Consider the following 26,770-nt stretch of genomic DNA (forward strand, 5'->3'; position numbering starts at 1 on the left):
TTATATATCTTTTTAAAAAAAAATCTTTTTCTAACCCTATGATGTATCATAACAGTCCATTTGTCGGTCCATTAATATTTTGGATAGTTATTTAGCCCAAACTTGACTACACAGCCTAAAGATTGTAAAGAGGATTTAGAAATGATATCGTCCAGCCCTTGTTCATTTAGACATTTTTCTGTATGAACCATATACATATGAGACATTATAATATCATTCCCTAACTTTACTTCATGACCTAAACTTTAAACCATACATGTTTCATGTGTTTTATGTCTCTCTTTCTCTCGCTCTATCTGTGTCTCACTCTCTCTCACTCTGTCTGTCTGTCTGTCTGTCTCTCTCGCACTCTTTCATCTCTCTGTCTGTCTGTCTCTCTCTCTGTCTGTCTCTCTCGCACTCTTTCATCTCTCTGTCTGTCTGTCTGTCTCTCTCTCTCTCTCTCTCTGTCTCTCTCTCTCTCACTCTCTCTCTCTCTGTCTGTCTGTCTGTCTGTGTCTCTCTCTCTCTCTCTCTCTCTCTCTCTCTCTCTCTATCTGTCTGTCTCTCTCTCTTGCACTCTTTCATCTCTCTGTCTGTCTGTCTCTCTCTCTCTATCATATCTCTGTCTGTCTGTCTGTCTGTTTGTCTGTCTCTCTGTCCCCCTCTCCCTCTCTCTCTCCCTCATCTCTCTCCGTCTCTCTCTCCCTCACTCTCTCTCTGTCTGTCTGTCTCTCTCTCTGTCTGTCTATCTGTCTCTCTCTCTTTTCCTCTCTCTCTCCATCTCTCTCCCTCCCTCTCTCTCTCTCTGTCTGTCTATCTGTCTCTCTCTCTCTCCCTCTCTCCCTCTCTCCCTCTCTCTCTCCCTCCCTCACTCTCTCTCTCTCTGTCTGTCTGTCTGTTGTCTGTCTGTCTGTCTCTCTCTCATTTCCTCTCTCTCTCCGTCTCCCTCCCTCCCTCGCCCTCTTTCCTCTTTCTCTCTCTCTCTCTCTTTTTTATTTTTTTTATTCCTGTTTTCAAAGTTCCCACGGAAACCACGGGACCGCCCAGCGGCGGCGGGCGCGGCTGTGATTGGCTGCCGGCAGCTCGTTTGCATTGACGTCAGTAGAGGCTGTAGGTCAATCCTTGCGGGTGCTTTTATTGGATGTGCCGCTGTCAAGCAGCGCTGAAGAACCGGAGGAGCAGACGCCAGAAAAAGGCAGAGAAGAGACAAACATCCGAAAATCTGCATTATGTAGCCGGGCTCTGCCTCGTTACACCTCCGCCCTCGTCAGCCTCGAACCAGCCGGCCGTCCCCGACTCCGGAGCCGAAACTTGCGGACACGGAGCGGGTCTGGTTTTCCCCCTTTTTCTGTCTTGTAGATTTTCCTCTCGCTGTCCAGAGGTGGCACCTCCACCCGCCACAGCCGCTGCATCCTTCATGCTTCTTGTGTTCCCAGCAGCAATGAGAGGGAACCGTGGAGCCTGGTGACGCACCCCGGGGTCTGGAGCTCTTATATCAGGCGGATCATCCTCCACCGGGCAGCGGATGCCTGAATGGAGCCTGCAGGATTTCACCACCACCACCACCAACACCACCGCCGCTGCTGCTGCTGCTTTACACCGGTGAATGTGGCCTGATCCCCGGGCAGCACCGTCGGACTACACACGGCAGTATGCTCCACAGAGGAATAATCCCACTGTGTCTGTGCGGTGCCAATATTTCACCCTGTTGATGATGAACCTGGAGCTGAAGTGTGGTGAGAGCCGGTCTGTGGCCCGTGTCTGCAGCTGAAGTGGACAAACACATTGTCAGGAAAAGAAGAAGAAGAAGAAGAAGAAAGAAAAGATTGATAGAGAGGGAGAGAGAGAAAGAAAGAGGGGAAAGAAGCATCATATTTGATGGCTCCAGGGTGGTGGGGGAGGACGACTACACATGAAGCCTTCATGGACACAAAAAATGGATAAAACTATTGCATGAGGCTGGAGCAGGAGGGGGGTGGATTGCATGGTGTGTGTGTGAGTGAGTGTGTGTGTGTGCATGTGTGTATATGTGTGCATGTGTGTGTATGTGTGTGCTTTAAGGCCTGTACTTGATAAGTTGAGGAGAAAATGGTGATGTGGTACGAAGAAGGCCGGAGTGAGGGATGAAGTCGTCCGTGGGGGATCTGAGCTGAAGGATCCAAGTTTTTCCAGGAGAAGACGAGCCGCTGTGATTAGAGACCCTCCAATTAACTTCATGTGAAGAAGAGGAAGAAAAAAAAAAAACAAGAGGGAGGAAATCAGCTTCCTGGTGTTGGGGGCGGGTGGGGGATAGATAGATATATTATTCATGCCTTGTGTTGGAGCGTTTGGAGAACCGGCTTTGCTGTGGCCTAGATGACACATATTTATACATGTATATACGGAACGATATGAACCCTTGACTGGACCCTAACTGCACAGGAAAGTGTTGGGGTGGGGGGGGGGGAGAGGCCAACGACACTCTGCTCGCCTCAAAGAAAAGCACTTGCAGAGCGAAAAAAGAAAAAAGAAAAAAAAAAGGCTGAAGTGGGTTGAAGCATGGGCTGTGCTTCAAGTATTCATATCTCTGATAGGGTGGTCTACCACAGTGGAAAAGAGTCCGAGGATTCCCACTCACCCCAGCAGACTAATACCACTCAGCATCAAGGAAATCCTGCCTCGGGACTACCCCTGAAACCCCCGAGCTGCAAGGTGAGGGAACCTACATATTGATTACATTCACAGACACGGGAACAAAAGTATGTATGTATGTATGTATGTATGTATGTATGTATGTATGTGTGTGAGGTGTGTGTTGCATGCAAGCAAAAGACAAAGAACACAAAGAAGTGTGTGTAAACTGTATGTCACATTTAATCGGAAAATTAGAGACAAATACACCAGGAGACTCAAGAAACGGAGGTCTATAGATCTGAGTATTTAACTCGAGAGGCAAGTAGATTTAAATCAATGTTTTACTTTCATTTTAACTTTGCTTGCAAGGACGGCTCTCCTGCTTTTCTTCTTTTAGAGGAACTAGGCCATGATACACACTCACAGTGGAAGGTCACAGGGTCACGGGCCTCCACGCTAACCTCAGGTATTGTTCTACCTGCGGTTTTTACGTAAGCGTCGGGACGAGACAAACATTTTAACCCACTTTTCAGCTGCGCTGTGTGTGTGTGTGTGTGTGTGTGTGTGTATGTGTGCGATCTTGCCGCTGGAGCCATACACTTTTATAGAAGCCAAGATCTCAGCATGAAGCACAGACATCTGTTGTCAGGCGCGATTCCTTTTCGGCTCACTCATGCTCTGGCCTCTGCTTCACCTCTCCACCACTTACGCTGTTCAATAGGATGTCCTGTCCTGCGGGATTCTTATCGAGGCCTCATCGTTGTGCCTCATGCATAAATTTAGACCAGGGATTTATAGAAACATTTAACTGGCAGTGTTATGAGACATATGAGTAGTTATGGAGAAGGACCTTTAAAGCCAAAAAGTTTGCCATCAGTTTGTGGCATCATCGCACAGAAACAGTGGAGGATAACAAAATGTGCTGCGCCCGCTCGTGTGCAGCGGCTAAATTGGTGTTTCTAACCAAGATGATGATTATTCTTGTAATTATTTGGGATTTATGTCGTGTAAGAAGCTGCACATAAAACCTACCTGTCACTGTTATTCAGATTAACGTGTTTGGATGTGTTTTATTTTTATTTAGCCAAGTTGATTTGAGAGCAGTTCATATTTAAATATAGAATAACGGGTTTGAAGTCTCATTGATACTAAAAACAAAGGGAGCCGGTCCTGTAATGTCTGTATGAACATCTTCAGGCACAGAAAACGTACGACAAAAATTGGGATCTTGTGAATTCAGTAGTGTATTAGTGTGCGTCTGCATGTTTTGTGTATGTTTTCGTGTGCGCGTCTGACACACCGCAGGCGATCCGACGGCCTCTGTCAGGCTGGATTTTGTGGCCAAATGTCACCGCAGGATGCAGCGAGAAGTCAGCGTGACAGATGCCCCCATGTCAAGACGCCCACTGTGCCTTTGATTGAATTAGTCCCCTGATTGAGTTAGACTAATGGTCTCCCTTCAGCTGGAAATGGTTAATCCCTGTTCTGTAAGGTGTCATCTTTAACATCCTCCGTGGTCGTCCGCAGCGAGAGGGGCCGGGTTTTCTGTGATGCAAAGAAAATCGTTAGTACGTCAGCTGTTTGTGATGCGTTGGAGACTCAGTGGTTTGTGTCTTGATTTGCTCCGGAATCGTGTGTTTACACCACGTAGATTTCTGCAACATGTCGTCGATGAAAGCTCCAATTTCTCTCATTTCATTTAGATTATATTTGGGATTTGAGACTTTGAGAGATGTCACTGTTTTATTTGAATGAGTAGAGCTGCACCTGACCCCCGTCAGTGTCACCAGAAAGTAGACCTGAAACTACAACTTGATTAATCGATGAGTTGATCAACAGAAAAGGAATCTGTAACTTTTATTTATAATTTTTTTTTTTTTAAGTAATCAGGTTCCAGATTCTTCACTGTGAGGATTTGCTGCATTTGTGATTTATAAATTGAATAATTTTTTGAGTTTTAGACAATTTGAGGATTTCAATCTGGGCTTCAGGAAATCATGTCTGAAATTCTAGAAAAAAAAACAGTTTTTCAACCAGAAAATGAGGAAATATATGGCAGATTAATCAGTAGTGAAAATAATCATTGAGATCATTATCTCAAGTAGTGTGTGTTGTGTCTAATTACCTCTACCTCTGATTGTCAGCAGGGTGTGGTATGGGTCAGGAAATAATTCATTACATTCTGGTGTTGATCCAGATCAGAGGTCGGATCCAGGAATCTTTGATCACTTTCTTTATCTTTGTGAGAACAATTTCCTTGATTCCTCAGAGAATAATTCATGGATCTTGATTTCAAAAGATCAGACATGTTTAGGGGACTTGTATTTATGAGTGTCTGCAATTTGGTGCAGATCCAAATAACATCCGGACCTAGTGAATTTAATCGTAGTTTCATGAGGGGGTCTGTTGGTGCTACTCCAGTTGTTTTTTAGTCTTTTTGTGCATGTTTGTGCCCCGGCCTGTGTCATTGTGATTCTGAAGCAAACACACACACATTCATCCCCTGAAGGATAAAAATAACCCTCACACAAATCTACACACAACAGGCAGCTACAGCAAAGTGCTCAAGTTTAGCGTCAAGCAAACATAAAAAAAAAAAAAAAGGCGTGCTGTATCTTTACGTCCGTTTGTTTTACACTCAGACAGAGAGTGAGACGGGGATCGAACATGTGCAGGCGTCTACAGTGTGAGAAAGATTGAAGATTCTGAGTTTGGGAGTGTGATGTGAGTCTCTGTCAAGGGTACGTTACCATCTGGGCTGCTCTGGTGATGATAAAGCTCAAGTACAAGGTCGTGTGTGTGTGTGTGTGTGTGTGTGTGTGTGTGTGTGTGTGTGTGTGTGTGTGTGTGTGTGTGTGTGTGTGTGTGTGTGTGTGTGTGTGTGTGTGTGTGTGTGTGTGTGTGTGTGTGTGTGTGTGTGTGTGTGTGTGTGTGTGTCCAAAGAGACAGAGAAAGACCTCAGCCAAACACAACACCATTTATCTGTCCTTGACTTTTCCCCATCTGACTGCCCCCACTCAAGGAAACCAAGTAGCCCCCCCCCAGCGCCTCCTGAAGAGCAAACGCAGAATCAGTTTTACCTTTTTATTTATTTATTTTTTTTTACTCTTGAGTGGAAAAGGGGCAATAAAAGGTGCTAAGCTCATAAGTATCTGGAGACTCGTATCATCACGCTGCCTGATTCCAGCCTCTGCATGCATTGACACAAGTGGTGGAATCATTCAGCCGTACACCTCAGACCCCCCCCCCATGTTAAACCCTCCATCCACAGTAGTGACAAGGTACACAAGGTTGCTTTTCTAGACCGAAGCCTCAGTCGGGAAACACTCGTCCTAACTGTCGCTAACTCGCAGCGCAGAGCTCCGGATGTCTCCGAACCGAACACACAACTCATCTGCTGCTGCATCCCACTTGCTTTTTGGCTGTAGTAAGATATGATACACCGCTGACCTGGGCAGCCGCCCCCCACCCCACCATTTGTCTGTTTTCTCTCCCACCGTTTTTGTGCGCGCTCTGTGGTCAGTTGTGTGTGTGTTTAGTCTAACTTGAGAGTCATTGGGTAATTTATTCCAGAGGAGGGCAAAGGCTTAGCATGGTGATGAATTAATCCACTGTGCTTTTTCTGCTGGCTGAGAGCAGCCACACTGATATTGGCTCTTTTTCTTTCTCTCTCTATCTTTCACTTTCTTTAATTTGACTATCAGATATTCTTTGCTCTTAACCTTCTGTTGCTATTCTATAAAAACTTGGATATTCCTCTGTGAAGTTGGTCCATTTATCTCCACTGAACTGACGTGCGTTTCTTTAAAAAAAAAAAAAAGAAATCACATATATGATTTAATACACAATAGGAGCCGTCTCCGTCTGTGCAACATTCAGTCGACTCAAATGGCTTCGCTGTTGTCTTTGTCTTTACAGCTGCCTCTGCATCAATTGACGGACTCTACTTATCTGTTAAGGATGTCATGTCTGTACGTACAAGGGCCTTTTATGGCTCAAAGAATGGCACCAACCCCTGGAACATTGTCGTCGTTTAATTCCCACCAGTGCAAAGTTTTGGTTCTGTGGACATGCACACAAACAGCACATGGGCTTAATGTTAATGGTATAGATTGGCATTTTGTTTACATGCTTATTTTACGAGCTGAACGGTCGAAATGTGGCTGTTTTTCACGCGACAGGAATCCAGGCTAACTGTTTCCCTCTGTTTCCAGTCTTGGTGCTAAGCTAAGATAAATGCTGCTTCATATTTAATAGAGAGTGGCATTGATCTTCTAATCTAACTCTTGTCAAAAGAGTGAATAAGCAAATTTTCCCCCCAAACTGTCAAACAATGATGGGATACATTTCCTTTCAAAATAACCACTTGGATTCAGGCTTTAAATGTGACTTTAGCTGTTTGTTATATTATATTTATACAAAACGTCAGCTGCAGCGTGACCCCGTGTTTCTCTTCCTGTCTGGAGTGTCTGCAGGGGCAGTTAAGGGGTAATTTTATTTTTTGCCATGTCATTTATCTCCACCGGCACATAAGCAGAAGGAGAGGAGAGGAAGCAAGATGGGGCCCGCGGATCAGCCACAGACCACTTATTGATGTCCTAGAGTTCATGGTTTAATGTGTTAACGTGGTTTTTACACATTTCTATTTGCCTTTTACTTATTTGTTCTGAGAATCAGCTTTATTCTTGAGCATCAAGCTAGAAATCAAATTAGGATAATATAAGAAATCCCTTTGTCACCTTGTGTGCAGATACAGTGGGTGTCTTCATCCCCGAGAGCTTTCTCACTTACGGGCTGTCAGTCGGGGTCATGTACTTGTGGGACAGAACCTCCCATTGTTTTTGAAATGGTCTTAACAAATAGGGCCACATTCAAAGCTTGTTCTGCTCCCCCTTCAGGTTGAGAATTTAATGTCATAAGGTCGGCATGTGATAGTTTCATGAGATTATGGAAATTGTATTCTTCCGAAACGAGGCGCTACAAGTGTTTACTTTGCCGCCGCGGCTCTCTGTTCTGTCTCAGAAGCTCACAGGAATGTAGATGTGAGTGGGCCCAGGTCCACCGGTGGCCTTTTAAGCTCCTCGACTGTCTCTCCCAATTCTCTGTGGTCTCTAAACTGTGAGAATCTGCAGGGGGGGAGAGGTTGCGTCACAGGTTGTGTTATGTTGTGTTATGCTACTGATGTGTGTGTGTTCGAGTGCAGCTTCCTGCTCCGTGCAGCACAGACTTTTAAAATCTGACTGGACTAGAAACAGGGAGGTGATAATTCATAGAGATCGGTCTTATGTAAAAGGACTGCTCGTCTTGCCAATCATCAATTAATACATTTTTTCTTTTGTTTCTTTTTGTAAGCAAGATTAGACAAGAAAAAAAATTACTGGATGGATTTCCATGAAACTTGGTGGAAGGGTGTGGTACGTGTCAGGGATGAATCCTTTGAATTTTGGTGTTGATCTGGATCAGGATGCAGATCAAGGAATTCCTTTCCCCACTTTCTTTAACGTTGCATTTTTCAACCTTTTCATCGATTTCTTGGAGAATAATTCATGGATCTTGATGGAAACAAATCAGCCATGTTCAGGGGACTGGTGTTTATGAGTGGTTTCAATGTGGTTTCATAAAGGGGACAGTATCATTGACACAAGTGTAATATTTTAAATCTATTTCTCAGAAAGAAACCAAAATAATTAGTAGCAAAATTTCTAACTATTCCCTAAACATGGAGTCACTGACTATTTTTACATTGACACCACTATTCCAATGTTAATCTGATTAAAATAATGGTCTAAATAACTTACTACTTCCTGATCTTATTATCCTAACCTGAATAAGGTCCTACTCAGAATAAGCAATAATTGAAATAGTAAGTGTGGAGTGTTCCTAACGATGTGCATCATAATCAGACTATGATCTGTAACATGTAAACAGGAGTATGAATGGTATATTATAACAGCAACTCATGTTAACAGCATTATCAAAGTACGTCTTATTCTGGATAAGGTCAACAGTCTGAATATCGGTGTCCATGGAAACATAGTCACTGTAGTCTGAAAATACTCTGATGTACAGTTTGTCTCCAAATTGCAATTTGTTCATTGGAACCATTGCAACCACCATATTTAAAGTAGTTTATTATTACACCCTCTAAAACCCATCCTTGTTCCTCAAAATTACACATTCAAGAGGTTTGTCATGAAAAAATACCCCTTATAGCTTTAAAATGGCTTAAATGTAACTCTACACCTTCCTTCCTCACGTCGTGACTCAGATCTATGAATATGCTAATGCAGTTTGGCCTCCTGCTCCTCCTGCTGCTCCTCCTGCTCCCCGTCTCCTCACCCTCACAGTTCACCTGCAGCTGAGGAGCCTTTTCCAGCTGCTGAGCCACACCCACAAGTTGACAGGATTGGTTTCTTAGGTTTGTGACATCACAAACGCTGGCTGTCGGATTCTGTTTTTATCAGACTGGTATTCGTTAAGGTGGAAACACTCAAACCATGGCGTTGACTGCTCATTTCACTCAATTCATATCTTTTATCATATAAAAGGAACAAGGGGGACATGTTAACATATCCTACAAATGTGATTTTCCCCGGAGTGGGACTTTAAAATGTAATTCTCCACGTGAATGCAGCGATATCATGTGCATACCCTCTATGCTAAGACTTCCCAAGGTATTAATGCTGCACTTAAAGAGTGGTTGTTGAAAAGTACATCATGTACAGAACACACCGTCATTGTTCAGAGTTCATCTGAGAGTCATTCCTCTTCTCGCGTTGCGTTGATGTGTCCGTGTCCATAGGCGTGTTTTTAATCTCCCCTGGAAGACGGCCTTAGTGTCGGTTGTGGACTGCTCCTAGCCGCCGTGCACGATTCACTGTTTAACAATGCTAACAGCCATGTTGCCAGCATCTGGTTACTGCGGTACTTTGGCCATTTGCACGCTCCGTCACGCTGTACAGTTCAGAATGTTGAAAGACCCCCTCCTGGGGGCAAGATTTACAAAAGCACCAAAAAGTGATAGATTTAGTATTAAGACATAAACCTGGTGGTATTTCACTGTCAGCTGATCTTTTCAACTCCTCTTCATTTGACTGCCTCGTTTTGTGTTTCGCTAAAGAAGCACAGCACAGACACGAGCCTCGCTGGATTTAAGTGAACAGGCCTGCAGCTTATTGGCTGTAGTAAACACGCCAGACACTCATTCACCTGCTGCACAACGCATTAAGCCAGCCGTGCTTGTCTCCTTCCTTGTTTTAATGGACATGGCGATGACGCACAACTCTCTGGAGTGTGTCTTACCTCTTGCTTTGAAGATCTACTGTACCCTCAGCTGATACGTCCCTTAAGATCTTCACAGAGGCAGAGCGCAGATGGTGCTCGTTGTTTTTGTAGTGTGAGGTGTGTGTGTGTGTGGGTGCAGGGACGCATTGTGGAGTCAGTGCAGCAACTCAGGTTTTGACATTTTCACATAATAATAATAATAATAATAAAGTCTGATTTGTTCCCCTATTGTTCAGCTTTTTTGAGTTTTGGCTAAGTTGTGACTTTCGATCCAGACTTCATCATATGCAATAAGTAAACAATCATAAGCACACTGAGCTGTAACAGGACTGCAGCATGAGTCCAGACCGTTTGGCTGTGACATGCAAATGGACTTTGTAGCTTAGATGAAGAAACAGGAAGTGAGCCAGTCTGAATTGCGTAACTCAAGCATGAAATTCAAGTCTAAATGAACATGTGTATGTATTGGCCGGTAACACTTGGACCTTTTTGATATATATATTCAAACCACTTTTTCCCCCACTGAGATCCACAGGTCAAGATGAATCTGTAGTTTGCTTCTGGCTGCAACCAGAGAGCTCCCCATCTCAGGTCTGGCCAAGTTTAAACAGGCTCCACCAGCAGTCTTGTTAGGGGGTTATGCTAGAACACTACTACAAAAAGATTCCACAGGGGTTTTTGTCTTCGTGACAAGCCACTTTTCCTCTTCTGTGATGCAGGACATCTTAACGCTTTTGGTTTGTAATATGTAGAGGCTTGTTGATCTTAGCCAAACGGTCTGTATCAATGTGTGTGTATGTGTCTTGTAGTGTCAAAATGACTAGAAAAGGTAACGTGTGGTTTCTGGGGGAAACCCAGTAAAAATAGATAAGTAATCTTCTTCAAAATCTTCATCAAAATTGGATAAAAGATCATTATCAGAACAAAAGCTCTTGAGTTTAAATTTGGCCTCAAAATAAAAAATCTAGTGCAGTAAGTTCATAACTTTTCATTTTACTTTACAGTCTTGGAACGTGACTTTGTTTGCACAGTTAAAACAAAATTGGGCTTTGAGTTAATGAAGCTGATGCGTCCTAAAGGTTTGAAAGTGCTTTGAAACATGTATTTCAACAATTAGTTAAGATTATACACGTTAATGATATTAATATTTGAGTCTTATCCATTTAATCCATTGCTTTTGTGCTGAGATACGTAGAGTAGCAAACTTGTGTGTATGGAGCAATAGGAACAGGAAATGTTTCAGTGGAAACTATGAGAGCACACGTACAATTGAAAATAATGTGCATGCATAGGAGAACAAATGTAAGACCTGCACATCAGTTTGTAAATGATTCCTCACAGGTCGTCTGTTCTGACTGTGAACACTCATAGTTATAGGAAACGTTATTCTGTACTACACATAATCGAGATGATGCATTGAAGTATTTGCTTTGCTGATTTTTCTCCTTCACATTAATCCTGCTGAAACACTCGACACAGTTCAATACATCCAGCTTTCCTGCCTTCAGCAGAGGAATGTGTGTCTGATCATTCCTGCAAAAAATCAGCTTCCACCATAAAATGTAAACATTTTTAAATATGTAGCATTCATGTTAAGCATTTGCTTACCAGTGCTGCATCATTTCATTCTACTTACTAGCTCCATCAAGGAGGTTGTGTTTTCACCCATTTGTTTGTTTGTTGTAAGCAAAATTACGTTAAAAACTACAGGACAGATTATCACGGAACCTGGTGAAAGGATGTGGTAGAGGTCAGAGAAGAACCCATTATATTTAAAATTGTTTAATTTACACTGATTACCAAGTGAAATATCCATGGATATTAATGACAGAAATCTGGCATGTTTAGGGGAATAAAATCTGAGTGTTTGCATTAAAAAATATAATAAAATTTAAAATAATTTAAAATTAATTTTATTTGTATAGCACCAAATCATAACATACATTATCTCAAAGCACTTTACATAGTAGGGTCGAGACTTTAATAATAATAATAATGATGATATACTTCATTTGTATAGCACTTTTATTAACAGTCACAACGTGATTCACAAAAGGATAAAACAACAATAAATTGAATTATAGCAAAAAATATATATAATGTATGATATAATTTAGGGGTCATGTCACTTTTTTCAAATTATTACTTTTTTGTTTACTACTGTAAGTATTTATTTGATGCCTATAATCTGTTTATTTTAATAATGCAACAGGATATTTTGCCAAATATCTGGGATTTATCTGTTTTCAAATGATCCTGAAGGTGTTTACATGCAGTCATCAAATCCCCATTCTTCATTCTGTGTGTGTCTGTGTGTGTTTGTTTACTGGTGTGTCTGTCTGAGTGTGTGTTTAAATAGAGCATAGTTTGTGTGCCAAGCTCCGTCCCGGTGCTCCAGCTCGTGTCACTCACTGATCCCTCACGCAACGGTGACATCAGTGCTCCTGTTTTAGCAGGTGAAGAGGAGGGGGAGTCCTGTTATTATCTAATGCCCTCACAGCCCATCTGAAGAGCCCCTGAGAACCGCCTCTGATATTCTCAAAAACATCTAAGCTGCCGTGTGGAGGGGTGGAGCCTCGCAGATAGAGCCGGGCCGGTGTGGCCGCAGTGGGCGAATATTGCTAATTCTAATCCTTTCTTTAGGCCTCGGGGCTGGTGAGGTAATTAAGATTGTTCAGTTGTGTTTGTGGCTCTGGCAACAAATTTACTGTCAACTAATGATCTCTTATTCAGGCCGGACAGTCGTCTTGTGTAGTTTGTTGTTCATGCTCTGTTGTATTTGGCTGGACTCAGGAGGAGAGGTGACTGCAGTGGAAGGGTTCCTGGTAAGATTACAGTGCACTGCAGTGTCACTGGACCAGCAGGCAGTGTCCTTGTCAGACTTCCCAAGCTCCTTTAGCTTCTCCTTTTGCTTTATTGGCCTTTGATTGTACCTGGAATGACTGAGCTAAGGGAGGAAGGAGAAATTGAGCCGCACGCACCCGATCAACTGCCCCTTGCCTCACAGTGACACTTTCAGAAATAAACAAGTTTGAAGCATTTATTGAACATAATTCTCATTTTCTTTGGTGTGTTTTTATACAGTAAAATGGAAATGGGAGAGGAGTAGGTGTGAATAAAATGGAGCAGTCCAATAAGTAGGTGCACAGAACAGTAGCAGGGGTGTTGACAAAGGCTGCTGCGGGCCGAGGAAGAGGAGGAGGTTTTAGTGAGGGGCTGCTCCACAGCCCTGGATAGCTTAGGATTGTCCAGGTCTTATGGGGATTTCAGGGTAATCTGGATAAGGACAGAAATACCTTGAAGGTGAACATTGGAGAAAGTGCTCAGCTTCTCGTGGATCTGTCTTTAATTAATTTACTCACATCAGTGCTAGTTACGGAGGACGGCCACTGAAAATGATATGGGTTTGTCTGCAGTTCTGGAAGGAGCCTTCTGAAGTTTCATACTCCCAAAAAATACGTGGATTAGCTCTTTAACTTTGCCCACTTGCTAATCTGCAGTTTGTGGATGCTGCCGTACATCACCAGGCTCAGGAGATCACAGATTCAAAAGTCAAAACTAGATTCATGGTCATATTGAGGTCGCTGCTGAACAAGTGCTGGTGGCAGTATGCAAATTACCAATTTGAAAAGATGGTTATCTGCGTCTGTTGTACAATGCAAACTCTGTTAGTTCAGCCTCTGGCGATGCCAAAAGTGTGATTTCATTGGGGGAGACTTATTTTCTTGTTTTTAAAGGTTTTTTTACGTTTATAAAAGTTTAGCAAAGTCAAAAAGCCCCAAAATCCGCAGTAAAGACAGCTCCTCTCCACAGAAAACACTGCTCCTGAAACACTGTGTCAGACATCCAGCCAAACCTTCCGTACCATTATGATGTCTTGTGACATCACGGTGGCCCACATTTGAAATAATCCACGCCACGGCCTGTCTAGAGACGCCTCCTAACAAAGTCAGGTAAAGAGAGCAGAGGCCGACATTTCCTACACACGCTGGAAGCTATTGACCAATCACAACAGAGTGGCTCAGCTGGCCAATCAGAGCAGACTGTGTTTTATTGTGAGGGTGGTCTTAAAGAGACGGGAGCTAAAACCAAGTGTTTCAGACAGAGGCTGAAAAGAGGAGCTGCAGCAATGAACAGTATGAGGAGAGTGATGTGTTTTCTCAACATTAGAGCATGTAAAATGTTTTGTGTAATAACTCGAATTTAAACTACATCAGCACATTTGGGGGTTAGCTTATAGGCTGCGATGTAGCGACCGGACTCGTGTGTTCTCTCCACGTTTAACGAGTGCATCGCTCTCCTGCCCCTGCTCTTCATCTCATGTCCCTGCAGGCCAGCAGGCGAGGGCTCTGAGCACAGTCGCTAACCCTCAGCACTCGGCCTGTTGGCAGGAGCCTCTCCACTGCCGGGCTTCAGTTACTCTCACTGGCACAGTGACGCACAGATCACATACACACACTCGCGCCACTATGGACACAGGGTATGCAGGCAGGCAGTGTCACGAGCCGAGGGAATTCAGCATGTACTCCAGTGTCACACGCGTGTACATGTAATCCAGACACATGGCTTTATTTCTCCGAATTCTGAACACGTCATGCAGAGGTTTTTCTGTAGGAGCAGAATAAATTGTTGTACCATACTCGGCTCCTTTGAGTGTGTGTTGTTGTGAATGTACAGGCTTAGGTATCAAATACATGTTTTTTTGTTTGTCTGTGTTGAGCGGTGAAAGACAGAGGCCGCACACCTGATGGTTTTTGTGTGACGTCTGAGACGATGCTCGCAAGGTGCAGAGCACCAGTGAGAAACAGGGACAGGTCACCAAGGATGGAGTAACCTCTCCGTTTTCTGCAAACTCTGTATTTTTAAACCACGGACGTCATTCAAGGGCGTTTGGGCCTGAATTCCAGGACAAGTTCAGTCTCCTGTGAGTTGCTCGGTGCCTTCCCTCTGTGTGTGTGTGTGTGTGTGTGTGTGTGTGTGTGTGTGTGTGTGTGTGTGTGTGTGTGTGTGTGTGTGTGTGTGTGTGTGTGTGCGTGCGCATTCCCGTTGGCTTGCGTTTCCGCACTATCTGGTGAGGTAGGAGAGATGTCACTGCAGACAGAATAAAGGTCAGGGCGTTCTCTGGAAGCTCTGTTCGAAAGACAATAAATGTGTGTGTGCATGTGCGTGCACTTTTATGCTGATTAGAAATTGCTGTATTTGGGGTGGCACGTATAAGAGGTAGTTGAAAGCAATTGAAGTAATAGGACTTAATTTTCAGTCGATAGAGTGTGGCGACAATCTTGGTTTAAGCGCAGTGGAGAGACGAGGCCTCGTGGGTTCAGGCCCCTTCGTGTTCATCTACCACCTCAGTTTAGCAGGATTTGATGATATTAGGGCTGAAAACAAACTTCATACAGTCCCTGTTTCCAGATTCTCTCATGGGAGGATTTGCTGCTGTTCTGTTTTATATCATTTAAAATCTAATATGATATAATATCTTTGGGGTCGGACTATCGTTCCAACCAAACAAGATGTTTAATAATGTCACCTTGAGCTCTGGGGAATTTTGTAGGGCAGTATTTGATATTTTCCGACAAATTAATTGATGAAAATAATTGTTTGTGCAGCCTCGGAGGATATTTTTATTCATTTTTTGTTCCAGCTTTGATTTATATCACTCGTCTTGAGTTTATTGCCCAGGAGGAACATCACGGCCACCAGTGTGTGTGGCATCTTGTGTGATCGTTCCCTGGGTTTGTTGTTGTTGTTTTTCCTTTGTGATCGTTTTTGTGTTGTATTTGCCTGGTGTCCTTATCAGCAGGGATATTCATGTTCTGGTCTTTCTTGTAAATCTTCTAAATTTGGTTTTAAAAAAGGGCTGATTTTGGCCATTTGGGAGGTGAAATGAAATAATGAAACCTTGGCATGGTGGACAGTTGAGAGAACAAAAAAAAAAGATTAATAACATTCAGGCTGAAACAAAAGAGCATGATAGTGACCGCCCACTTTTAGAACTGAAGCGAATTTCCCATTCATTTTCTCCGTTGACGTTTCAGAAAATCCTTAAGTATAGTCTTAAGCCTGGAACCAGAGCGACCAGATACAAGAGGAATCGTTACCATAACAAAAGATCCAGAGCAAAAATAACATCTGGAAAATGAGAAAAAGGGCAAAGGTAGAAGACTGTGCACACGTTTCTTTTCAATGACTTCCAACGATTCCTGAATTAAACCTTTTCTTTATTCCTTTGGACTCTTTTCATCATATCTAACAAAACACGTGTGTGTGTGCGTGCTTTCCCGTTGGCTTGCTTTTCCGCCGGTGAGGTAGGAGAGATGTCACTGCAGACAGAATAAAGGTCAGGGCGTTCTCTGGAAACTCTGCTGGAAAGACAATAAATTCTAACAGTATATGTTAGAAAGAGAAATCATAGTCGCTCTAATGTAATGTAATGCTTATCCAATCGTAGCGGGCATTGATTTTCGCGGTTGAGGTAAACATTTCCATGGTAACAGCGAGCTCCACCAATCACAGCCGTCACCATTACACCTGAGGATTGTGGGTCGTTTAATTCTTCTCCTTGATTTTGTGAATAAAACACGTTTTTCCTAAAAGCAGTTGAGATCATATAGATATAACATCGTTCACAATCTCGTAGCTTGTAGGAAATGTACCTTGGATTGCTAGAATATTATTGTCTACGACTCTGTTAAACTTTATTGGTATTTTAATATATTACAATATAAATATATAGTCAACGACTGGGGTGGTTGATTTCAAAGCCTCTTGAAATGTGAGGGTTATGGAACAATTGTAAGTCAAAGGAGGCCCATTGTTTATCTCGTGACTCTGCATCTGACACACACACACTGGACAACAAGAATAAACTATTATTGATGTTACACGACTTTCCAAATATACTGTCAAACTGAATCTCGTTAAACATTGACAATATTCAGTCAACATTTGTTTTAGCTCTTTTGAGGACATTGTAGTTTTTGTTACATGGGGGCTGGTGTTTCCTCTGTGGTGCATTTCAGCAGACACACACACACACACACACACACACAGAGAGAAAGAGAGAGGGAGGCAGAGGTAGAAATGCAGCGAAAGCAAGGATGTTCTGGGACAAACCGATCCACGGTGGCCTAGTTTCTCTCAGCCATGCCAGTGACTCAACTAAAGTCTTCTGCCTGACTGACTGCAGGCTTGGTCACCATGGATAAGACATGTGGACAGAGCCAGAATACACATGGCTGCAGTTATTTTTCTAAATGGATAGACTGCAATCAGACATTTTTTTTCTCATGTGTTCATTTTCATGGGGGGGTGTTGTCTTTTTTCTGCAGACTTCACAGCATATATTTATCTTTTTTAATTCACAAACTGCTTTAAACACTGTTTTATTCCACAGTGCGTGAAAGACACAGATATGTTGTGCATCAGATAAAACATGCACATAACAAACGTAATGTAACAAGGGCAGAGCGTTGATGTGTGTGAGCCTCCGCATTTAGATGAATGAGTTACTGTTGATTTCTCTCTCTCTCTCTGTGTGTGTGTGTGTGTGTGTGTGTGTGTGTGTGTGTGTGTGTGTGTGTGTGTGTGTGTGTGTGTGTGTGTGTGTGTGTGTGTGTGTGTGTGTGTGTGTGTGTGTGTGTGTGTGTGTGTGTGTGTGTGTGTGTGTGTGTGTGTTTCTTACAGCACCTACAGTAATGATTTGTTATTTTATAGACCAGTTAAATAAATTATAGTTTCTGACCCTAACAAAGAACTTATTTTGATTATATGTAAAAGTAAGTAGTGGTATGAAATCCCTGTTGAGATATTACTCAGATAAATAAATAGAATAGAAAATACCAACGCATTAGGCTCTGAATTCTAACACATAATCATCACTTTGTCACTTTTCCATAATTTCCTTGGGCCCGGTGAGGAAGAGAGTTCGAAGATTAGGTAATAATGATGCACCTGATTCACCCCAAAAAACCCAAACTCATAATATGTGGAGCTTTTTAAAAGAAGAAAGTGTGTATGTCTAACAGTTAGAGGTGTTTGCCAGACTGGTCATTGATTTTGTCGGCGTTAGAAGCAGTCGCAGGTTTGAAACCCCATTGTTATCGATGATGGCCTCGGTGCAGATCTATGGGCAGCGAATGTAAGTGGCCACACATGAAAGTGAGTTATTCTCTTTGAGGTAACACACACAGCATGGGCAGCAAGCGCTGCGATCTGTGAGGCCCCAGCGTGTGGCCAGGCTGATGTGTCACTGTGCCATTTAGCCCGTCACTTAGCTCAGTGTGTGTGAGAGTTTAGAGTCTGTCCGTCTTCCTGTCTGTACCTCTGTCCGTCTGTCTGGTACATAATGTGCATCCGCACCTGTGGATGGGACGGCTGCCCCTTAATCAGACCTAATGAAGAACATTGATTCATCTCCATTTGATTCCCACTTTTAGACGGAAACACACACATGCACACACGTACATAAACACACACACAACACCAACTAGTTGTGAGAAGAACACTTTGGCTTCTTCTCAGGAAGAAATGCTCACCGTGGCTCATGTTGCTGTCGCGTTATCAGCTCTACATCTCTCAATATTCTCCTTGAGCGCATGTGAAGAAGTTTTACAGTAGGAATAAAGTGATGTTGGGGAGCTGAAGCAGACGTAGGATCCGAGAACGGGAGGAAGGGAGAGCGCACGTCAGCCGGAGAGCTGTGTCAAAGTGAGTGATGTGGTGGATTGTTAGTGAATGGGGGCAGCCGTGCACGTTTTCCTAAGAAGCACGGGCAGGGCAGGCATCCCAAGATTCCCTGCATCCTGGTCCCAGCTCTGGGGTGGAGGAAGCTGTTTACTCTTTCTATCTCTCTCTGCTGACGTCGGCGCACCGAACAATGTCATCCAATTTCCTGTTTTTCACTTTAGTGGAAAGCCACTCTCCCAGTGTACATGGTGTAGTGTGTGTGCGTGTTTGTGCCGATGAGTGTGAGACAAAAAAGCTGGTGGGCTGGAGAAGGAGAGGAGGAGGAGGAGATCTATAGGGCCGGATACACTGGAAGCAGGATACAGGGTCAGAGGCAACTCCGCTATGTAAATACATTGGGTGTATTGACTGCAGACTGTCCTGGACCCGACTTGAGACGACTGTAGACACCTGGAAGACACATGGAAGAAATGTGTCCTCAAGAGTTTGAAGTTGTCGGCCCGGAAACTGTCACTTCATGTCGGGAGATTGATTTCTGAGGTTATTTTAGGAAATGATGCTCAAACTTTTGATGTAAGATTCCTCCATAACAGCAACATACTAAGTGTCAAACAAGCAGCTCCTGGTCCCTCAGACCCTGAAGGCCGGTTTATAGTCACCATTCTGTCACAGGCTTATGGATGCTCGCGCCAGAAATTACATCATAGCGTCTTTCGCATCGAGCACGAGGGCTCCAGACATTTTGTAACCTAACGATTAACAGTATTGTGTTTTACTGAGAGGTGTTTATATTATTTACTCCACCCGGTAGATTGAATGGTTCGGACAACACAATTTAGCAGCACCACAAACTCCATCCTCTGAAATTAACATGAAGTTGAATCAGTGTAAATCCATTTACAAACTGTAACACAGTAACCTTCATGAAGGTTTTAATTCATTGGAGGAATGTTTCACTATTTTTAGCTCAGTGTTCCTAATAAACTGACACTGGAGTTAAATTAATGACGTAGGGCCAAAAATTACATCAAGATGACCAGTCGATAATAATAATACAAAATAATACTATTAATATTATTGTTATGATCCTTATTTCACGGCATTCACCTCCGACCTCTACGCAAAGTGTCTGCACTGCGTGAACCTGTCGTCTGATTAACAAGTGGCCCTGTGCTCGTAGAAGGAGACAGAGAGAGATCCCAGTGTGACTGGTACAACATGGCAGCGTAGAGCAAGAGGGCGGGATGCAGATTACACACACACACACACACACACACACACACACACACACACACACACACACACACACACACACACACACACACACACACACACACACACACACACACACACACACACACACACACACACACACACACACACACACACACACACACACACACACACACACACACACACACACACACACACCCTGTCCGTGCTGCCCGCCTGCCTGGCCTACATGCTCACTCACTTCCCCTGCTTTGTTTGCCTCTGGTTCAGTGCCAGCGTGATGTTTGTGGGATGCAAATGCTTGGCTGAGTGATTCATTGCAGTGTGTGCATGCGCGTACTGTACAAGAAGAGTAAGTTGCCCAAAGAGGCTGGCACACTGGTTCAGCACTGGGTGTGTGTGTGTGGCTATTTGAGTTACACAATCTCAGCTGCAGTTGCATTGGTTGTGTCAGTGTCAGTTAGAGAGGGAGGTCTCTGTGGATGGATTCCGTGCTGTAGGCCTCAGCGAGCTGCCATTGCTCTGCGGCCCAACTCCATACGGCAAGACCCTGACCTCCGCTAGTTCAGCAGCACATGGCTTCACAGTGGAAACAGCATTTAAAAAATATATATATATATATATGTGATATTTACCCAGCAGTCGTCTATAGAAGAGAGAATGTTTTGTTTCCCTGCCACAGGAAAATAAACGGGGTGGTTTGACTCCCGATTCAAAATTCATAAAGCTCAATTATTTGTTCTGGCACATGTGGTCAAAGTAACTGAAATCAAATTTGACAACAGAAAAAAAAACTAGGCCCTGTTGAGTCTTGGAAGAGCGTTAGTGTGCGGCATATGTTAGTCCCTACTATATACTGTAGCTACACACACACACAGACACAGACACACACACAGACACAGACACACAAACACATGCTGACTGTCTCTCCAGTGCACATGAGCCTATCATGCGACCAGGTCCTCGTGTCTGGGGAAGATCAGATGATCACAGAGCATCAGCTTGTAGCCATCCTGATGCCATACCCCTTGTTTGCGGACGACTACAACAAACGGCCTAGTGTCATGATGACGTCAATTTGGCCGCGGCAGAGGGCTAATCAGCTTTTTTCTTTTCCCCCTTTGTTTTTCTATGGAGCTTTTAAAAGGCTTACAATTTAGCAAGAAGTGATTTACTCCTGCCTGGCACGCTCTGAAATTCCTCTCTGTATTCCTCCTCACATGTGTAGATTGTTTACGGAGAAGAGGAATTCTAGAGGGATGGCGGTCCGCAAGGGGCTTGGTTGCTATGGTTACTAACCCCTGAGCTGGGTTGCATTTAGCAGGAAGGAAGCTAAATTATTTGCAGACAGAGAAGAGTAAGCTCATGTAGGGAAAGTGTAATCAGCCGAAAACCTGTCCACTACTGTGTGGCTGAATTAGACATCAGAAGGTTAAATCACGTGGGTTTGTTTTTTGCTGCTCGATTGTATATTATATAATCTGATTGTGATTATTTGAAAGCATTACTGTAATGTTTTAAGCTGATAAAGGTTTGATCGGATTTTAATTCCTTTTTTCTTCTTCTGTGTAGTTTGTAAATTTGTTCCTGGGAAATAAAACAATATCAGTAATTGTTAAATAATTTTCACAGTATAATTTTCATCATAAGTGATATAACAAAATACCAACATATTTCAATATAAGCACAGTTAGGTGGTTGCGGTTTGTCAAGGTTCTTCAACTAAAAAATAATGTGACACTCATCTAACCCTTGCATCATTTATTAGTTGATTCCAGTTGTATTATTAATCTGGAACGGTGAAATAATACATAGTATGTATGTCGATAAAGTTCCTAATGGACTTCTTAGTGGAGTACAAAATATAATGTTTTACTCTTGAATGTTGTGGAGTTGACTTGTTGGAGTACTGCAGTTCTACTCTTCTTTTTACTCATCATGTCCTTCATCAGCGTGGTGGCGTTTGTTAATTTTCTGAGAGTTGCTTATAAACTTCATTTTAAACTGATGACACGTTTCAGAAAACAATGTATTTACCTCAGTTTGGGGTTTCAGGCACTCCAGATGTGAAACATGGTTGAATACAGTGGATCTGTCTGTGCACTGACAGTATTTCTGACATGGCAGGATCCCTCTAAACCCCTGGAGTCTGTTCAGATTTCTCTGATAGGAGGTTTTCACGGTTTGTTCATGAGAAGTCACTCCGGGGTCGAACTGATGCTTAACACGAGTAGCATCACTATCATACTGTGCAGTGAACCAGGGATTTAATATATAACAAGAGAGCTATTTCCTTATTTGGTGATGTGGCCATTTCTTGTTCAATTAAAATAATATGGTCCTAAAAATCTGTTGTTCTGTTGTCACTTTCCTCAAGTGTGCTGGCAGAAGCATTGTCAACAAAACACTAGGGGTTAAAAACCCAAGGGTTCAAATAAACACTATGAAGTAAGTGATAAAATGTCATGTTCATGAAATTTGCTTTGTTCTAATCCTCCTTTTCTTCTTCTTATCTTTCAGACCACATTAACAGAGGTGCAATTTGGACCAATGAAGTTATTTAAAGACCCACTTCAGGTATCGTAAAACAATGCCGAGCATCTGACTGACTGGTGCCAATGAGACTTTTTCCACAGAACAGCAGAAGTGCTGCGGTGAAATGTTTATGTCCGTATCATTGAAGGGCTTTTAGCTGAGCCTCGGCGCTAAACTTGGTGTGACTGTCAATATTTGGTGGCATTTTTTTCGCATTAGCGTTTCAAAACGTCACCTCCTTTTGTTTGCAGTTAGAACTAATCTTGAATTTCTCAGAGATACCACACCTAGCACAGAGATTAAAGGGGGAAAAGGGCTTCGTGCAAACATTCAAAGAAAAGGAGAAAAAAAAAAAAACTGTTAATGGACGCATTGTGTGCGATGCAGCCTTGGGTTGTCAAGGCAACAAGGCCAAACATTTATGACCGAGAACATACCATAATGAACAATGCACGTTATGGAAGAAGTGCACAGAGGATCCATGGACCAGTTTCGTCACTGCAAATAGGACATTCTCTGACGTTCAATGGCTCATTATACAGTTTGGTACTGTGCTCGTTCCTCTGGCATCCGCTGCTGCTGCTGCGAGAACGTGGAGTCTTTGAAAAGTGAATTTTAAAAAGTATTTTGAGTATGTGCAACAATTTGGTTTCATCTCGTTTCCCAGGGTTCCCCTACTGCAAATTAATCTTTTTTTTATTATTATTTCCAAGCAAAAATACGAAGCATTTGCTGGTTTCAGCTTCTCTAATGTGAGGATTTGCTGAACACTTTAGTTGCTTGGTTTGTTTTCAGACGTCTGGTTCTACAACAAAGACGCTGTCTTTTATTCTGAGAGATTCTGATCAGCATTTTTTTTAATGTATTTTAACGTTATTTTACAGATGACACAATCAATAATGAAAATTGATAACTCCGCCAAGAAGTTTATGTTTTCATCTGTCTTTGTTTGTGTGTAATTTAGCAGCATTACACAAAAAACTCTGGACAGATTACCACGAAACTTGTGTTACACTTTTCGTTTGAAAACACAAAGTCTGCCCCGGACACGCCTGCCGTCCACAATACTCCTGAGTTTTAAAGCCCCTAAAAATGGAGAAGTTTGGAAATGCTGCCAGCTCCGTTTTAGTTTGACGGGCAGAAACAGATTTATGAAAATTATGACAGACAGTTTTATTGCGTTTTCCGATGTGTTGGTATGGACGGGGTTTAAAACTGATTCAGAGCCAAAAAGCTTGTGTGGACAAACGTTGTTTTAGTTTTAAAACACTGTTTTCAAACGTATGGATGAACCCTTGGTGGAATGATGTGGTAAATCAGGGAAGAACCCATTCAATTTGGTGCAGATCCAAATCAGGGGGCGGATCCAGGAATTTATTTCCTCCAATGTCACAGGGAGTAACTCATGGATCTAGATTTCAAAAATCTGGTTTTCCGGGTTTGGTAATTTAAGAAAACTTCTATCCCTTGGTGGAGGTATGCGCTCCTTTTAAATACAATTCTTAGTTTTACCTGTGTCCCTAAAATACCTTTTTTATTCAAATATAACCACAGAAACTGCTATAGTTAGTATAACACTAATGATATATGGTGAGAGACTCTGAGAAAAGTAATGTTTCAGACGTCCTGTAATTTAATGCCACATATAATAAGCGCAGAGACTGGACTTTATTGTCTGATGCGCTCCAGTGTGACCGCAGTAGGAAAACGAGGTAGAGATATGCCCTTCCTGTTTTTGTCACTCACAGCTGATCCTGTCATGCCCTCCTCCGCTCTGCTCCTCCTCTCTTCTCGTGGCTCACAGGATCTGGCCGGGCCTTCTCTGTTTTCAACAATGATGTTTTCTAGACAGAACAATCACACACTGCCAAAAAACGCTCACTACCCCCCCTTCCAACTAGGTTTTTTTTTCCTCCTGTAAACTTTGCCTCTGTCGTCTGTTTTTTTTTTTTTAGAAGATCTGCACTTAGAAAACATATTATCTCAAATCTACTTCTATGTTTTGTCTGTTGCAGCTGGATGTGTTTTTAACTGAGTGATGGCGATCTGTCCAGTCTGAGCCCCGGCATCTGTAAAGACCTTATCTCAGCCTATATTTCCCAGTTCCTCCAGCTCCGCGGGAATGTTGACTTTTCTACCAACATCCCGATGTGGAATTCTGATCTAATTCCCTGTGCGTAGCGAACATAGCTGCAGGTCTCACCTGTGATGTATTTATGACCAGGACACTTATTGCAGCTTGTAGGGAAAATGTTGGAATATGGTTTGCATGAGTAAGACCCCTCTCTCATAAATCCACAGCAACCATCAGAATGAATCAATCCTCTCTATTCCCTGATTGTGCCGAGGACAGTGGCTCTAGTTTTCTCAAGTTTACAGGTGTGATGCAAACTTTAAACTGCGGAACAACCTTTTTCTTCTTTACGTTCATTCTGCCTCCTGCCAACATCGGGAGATGACGTCTGTTTGAGGGTGACTCATGAATCTGCTCTTAGTGCAGCACAGCTCTTGGAGGTGGGCCTAAATCTCTGGTCCAGCATTTACGCAAGTGAGGGGTTATATGAAAGTGTGCTGGCAGAGAGAAAGAGAGGGAGAGCGTGCTTTGCTCTCAATGGCTGGTTTGATGGCAGGAGCAGCACTTTCTACCACAGACTGGTGGGAGGGGCCCCAGCCAGTCAAGGCCACCTCACCTAATTGTGTCATAGATCATGGCTGTGGACAATAAAATCCGCGCCACGCCCCGTGTGCGAGCCGAGCCTGATCAATCAGGGCCTGTCCACTGGAGCCCTGAGGTCACAGTGGAGCCCACGCTGCGGGCGGATTAGTACGACAGGCGCAAATGAGAACGAATGAACAGATGACGTGCTGACAACTCCGAGCTTCACCCAGCAAATCCAAGTCATGTTTTCCTGTTGCTCTCTTTTGTCTTTTACTCATTTTATAGCCCAGAGTGGAGGCTCATCATTTCTGTTTGGCTGTACCAGTGTCACTAATCAGGTTACAGCGACGTATCGGGCTCATAGTTCTCGTATGTTGTACAGAAACATATTTCCAGAAACGATGAGTAATCAGAAGTTGTACAAGTGAACATAGACACACAGGCAGCTGATGTTTCTCCTCTCATCCAAAAGCCTGAAACCTTTTCTAGAAACACATGATGTGTGCTTATATACAACTTCTGAAGAAAGCATGACCTGGATGACTGAGAGTCTCCACAGATACAAACAATGAGTCCTTATATACATGCAGGTTTTACCACTGACACATTATATAAAGGAACATTAATCACAATTTTTTAAAATCTGTTTAAAGTCGTCCATCAAGCAGAAATGTCAAAAAGTGGTTAGTTCCTCTGTTTATCTAATTTTAAATTGGGTGTGGCTTTGTTTTGTTTTGTCAGTTTCCCAAATCAGATTACAGCTACACATCAGCCTCATAGTTCTCGTATTTTGTACAGAAAATATTCTCCTGCAAACCCAACCATGAGTCATAAATTCATAATTTCAATCATTTCTCTGGCAGGTCAAATTTTGATGTTCAAAAAATCTTAAGAAATACAAAACTATTGTACATCTACAAGAGGCTTTGCAGGTTTTGCCCCTGCAACAATCATGTAATTAGTGCAACGGTTTGTGGATGAATCAGTTAATTCTACAAAAATAACTGCATTTACATTTTAATCTTTCTTTAACCACAAACCACAAATATCAAAATTGATTTCCATTTGGAATTTGCTGGTTCTTCTGTGTATATCATATGAGTTAGATTTCACTTTGGATTCCGGGAAATGCTGATGGCTTTTTTTCATATTTAAATTGGATTGGATTGGTTTTATTCTTGTGGCAGATCAGCGTATTTTTGCCTTAGTCGCGCAATGGAAATACATTTAAAATCGAACACAAGTATTAAAATACATAACTTCAGTTTGTTTTCAGTGTGTTTTGTCCACTTTGATATTGTGGCTCTTGGTAAAGAGCTTTTTAACTAATATTTAGATGAGTAACTTATCAGAAGTAACAGGAGTTAGACATTGGAAGAGGACATTTAAAATAAATATCTGCTGATATAGACTGATATATACGTATATGTGTGCTTATCCACTTCTTGTCTTTGCAGGTACTTTTAGTTTTTGCCAAAGAGGACAGTCAGAGTAATGGCTTCTGCTGGGCGTGTGAGAAGGCGAACTTCAGGTGCAGCATGGCGCGAACACCCGAGTCGGCTCTTGAATGCTTCTTGGAGAAGCATCATGACCTTGTCATCATTGACCACAGACATTCCAGACACTTTGACGCTGAAGCACTATGCCGGTAAGTGACTTCTCTCACCATCAATGTACTCGCACTTCAAGTTGTACCTCTGGAATGAAGTAGTGTAGAGGTTTACAAGTGTTTGTGTCCAATTAAATATAGTTCATATGGCTGAAATGTACTGTCAG

At 42.7% G+C, this 26,770-nt stretch overlaps 1 protein-coding gene across 1 annotated transcript in view; it reads left to right on the top strand.

Moving 5' to 3' along the window:
- Positions 1 to 1,086: 1,086 nt before the first annotated feature.
- Positions 1,087 to 26,770, top strand: part of pde8a (phosphodiesterase 8A) — a 42,556-nt gene continuing 16,872 nt past the window's right edge. Inside the window, exons 1-3 of the mRNA XM_035154994.2 lie at positions 1,087 to 2,673; positions 22,321 to 22,377; positions 26,452 to 26,642. Coding sequence (XP_035010885.1) covers positions 2,521 to 2,673; positions 22,321 to 22,377; positions 26,452 to 26,642 — 401 coding nt within the window. The 5' untranslated portion in view covers positions 1,087 to 2,520. The remainder of the gene's footprint in view (positions 2,674 to 22,320; positions 22,378 to 26,451; positions 26,643 to 26,770) is intronic.

The sequence above is a fragment of the Hippoglossus stenolepis genome, chromosome 1 (genome assembly GCF_022539355.2).
Source record: "Hippoglossus stenolepis isolate QCI-W04-F060 chromosome 1, HSTE1.2, whole genome shotgun sequence".
NCBI lineage: Eukaryota > Metazoa > Chordata > Actinopteri > Pleuronectiformes > Pleuronectidae > Hippoglossus > Hippoglossus stenolepis.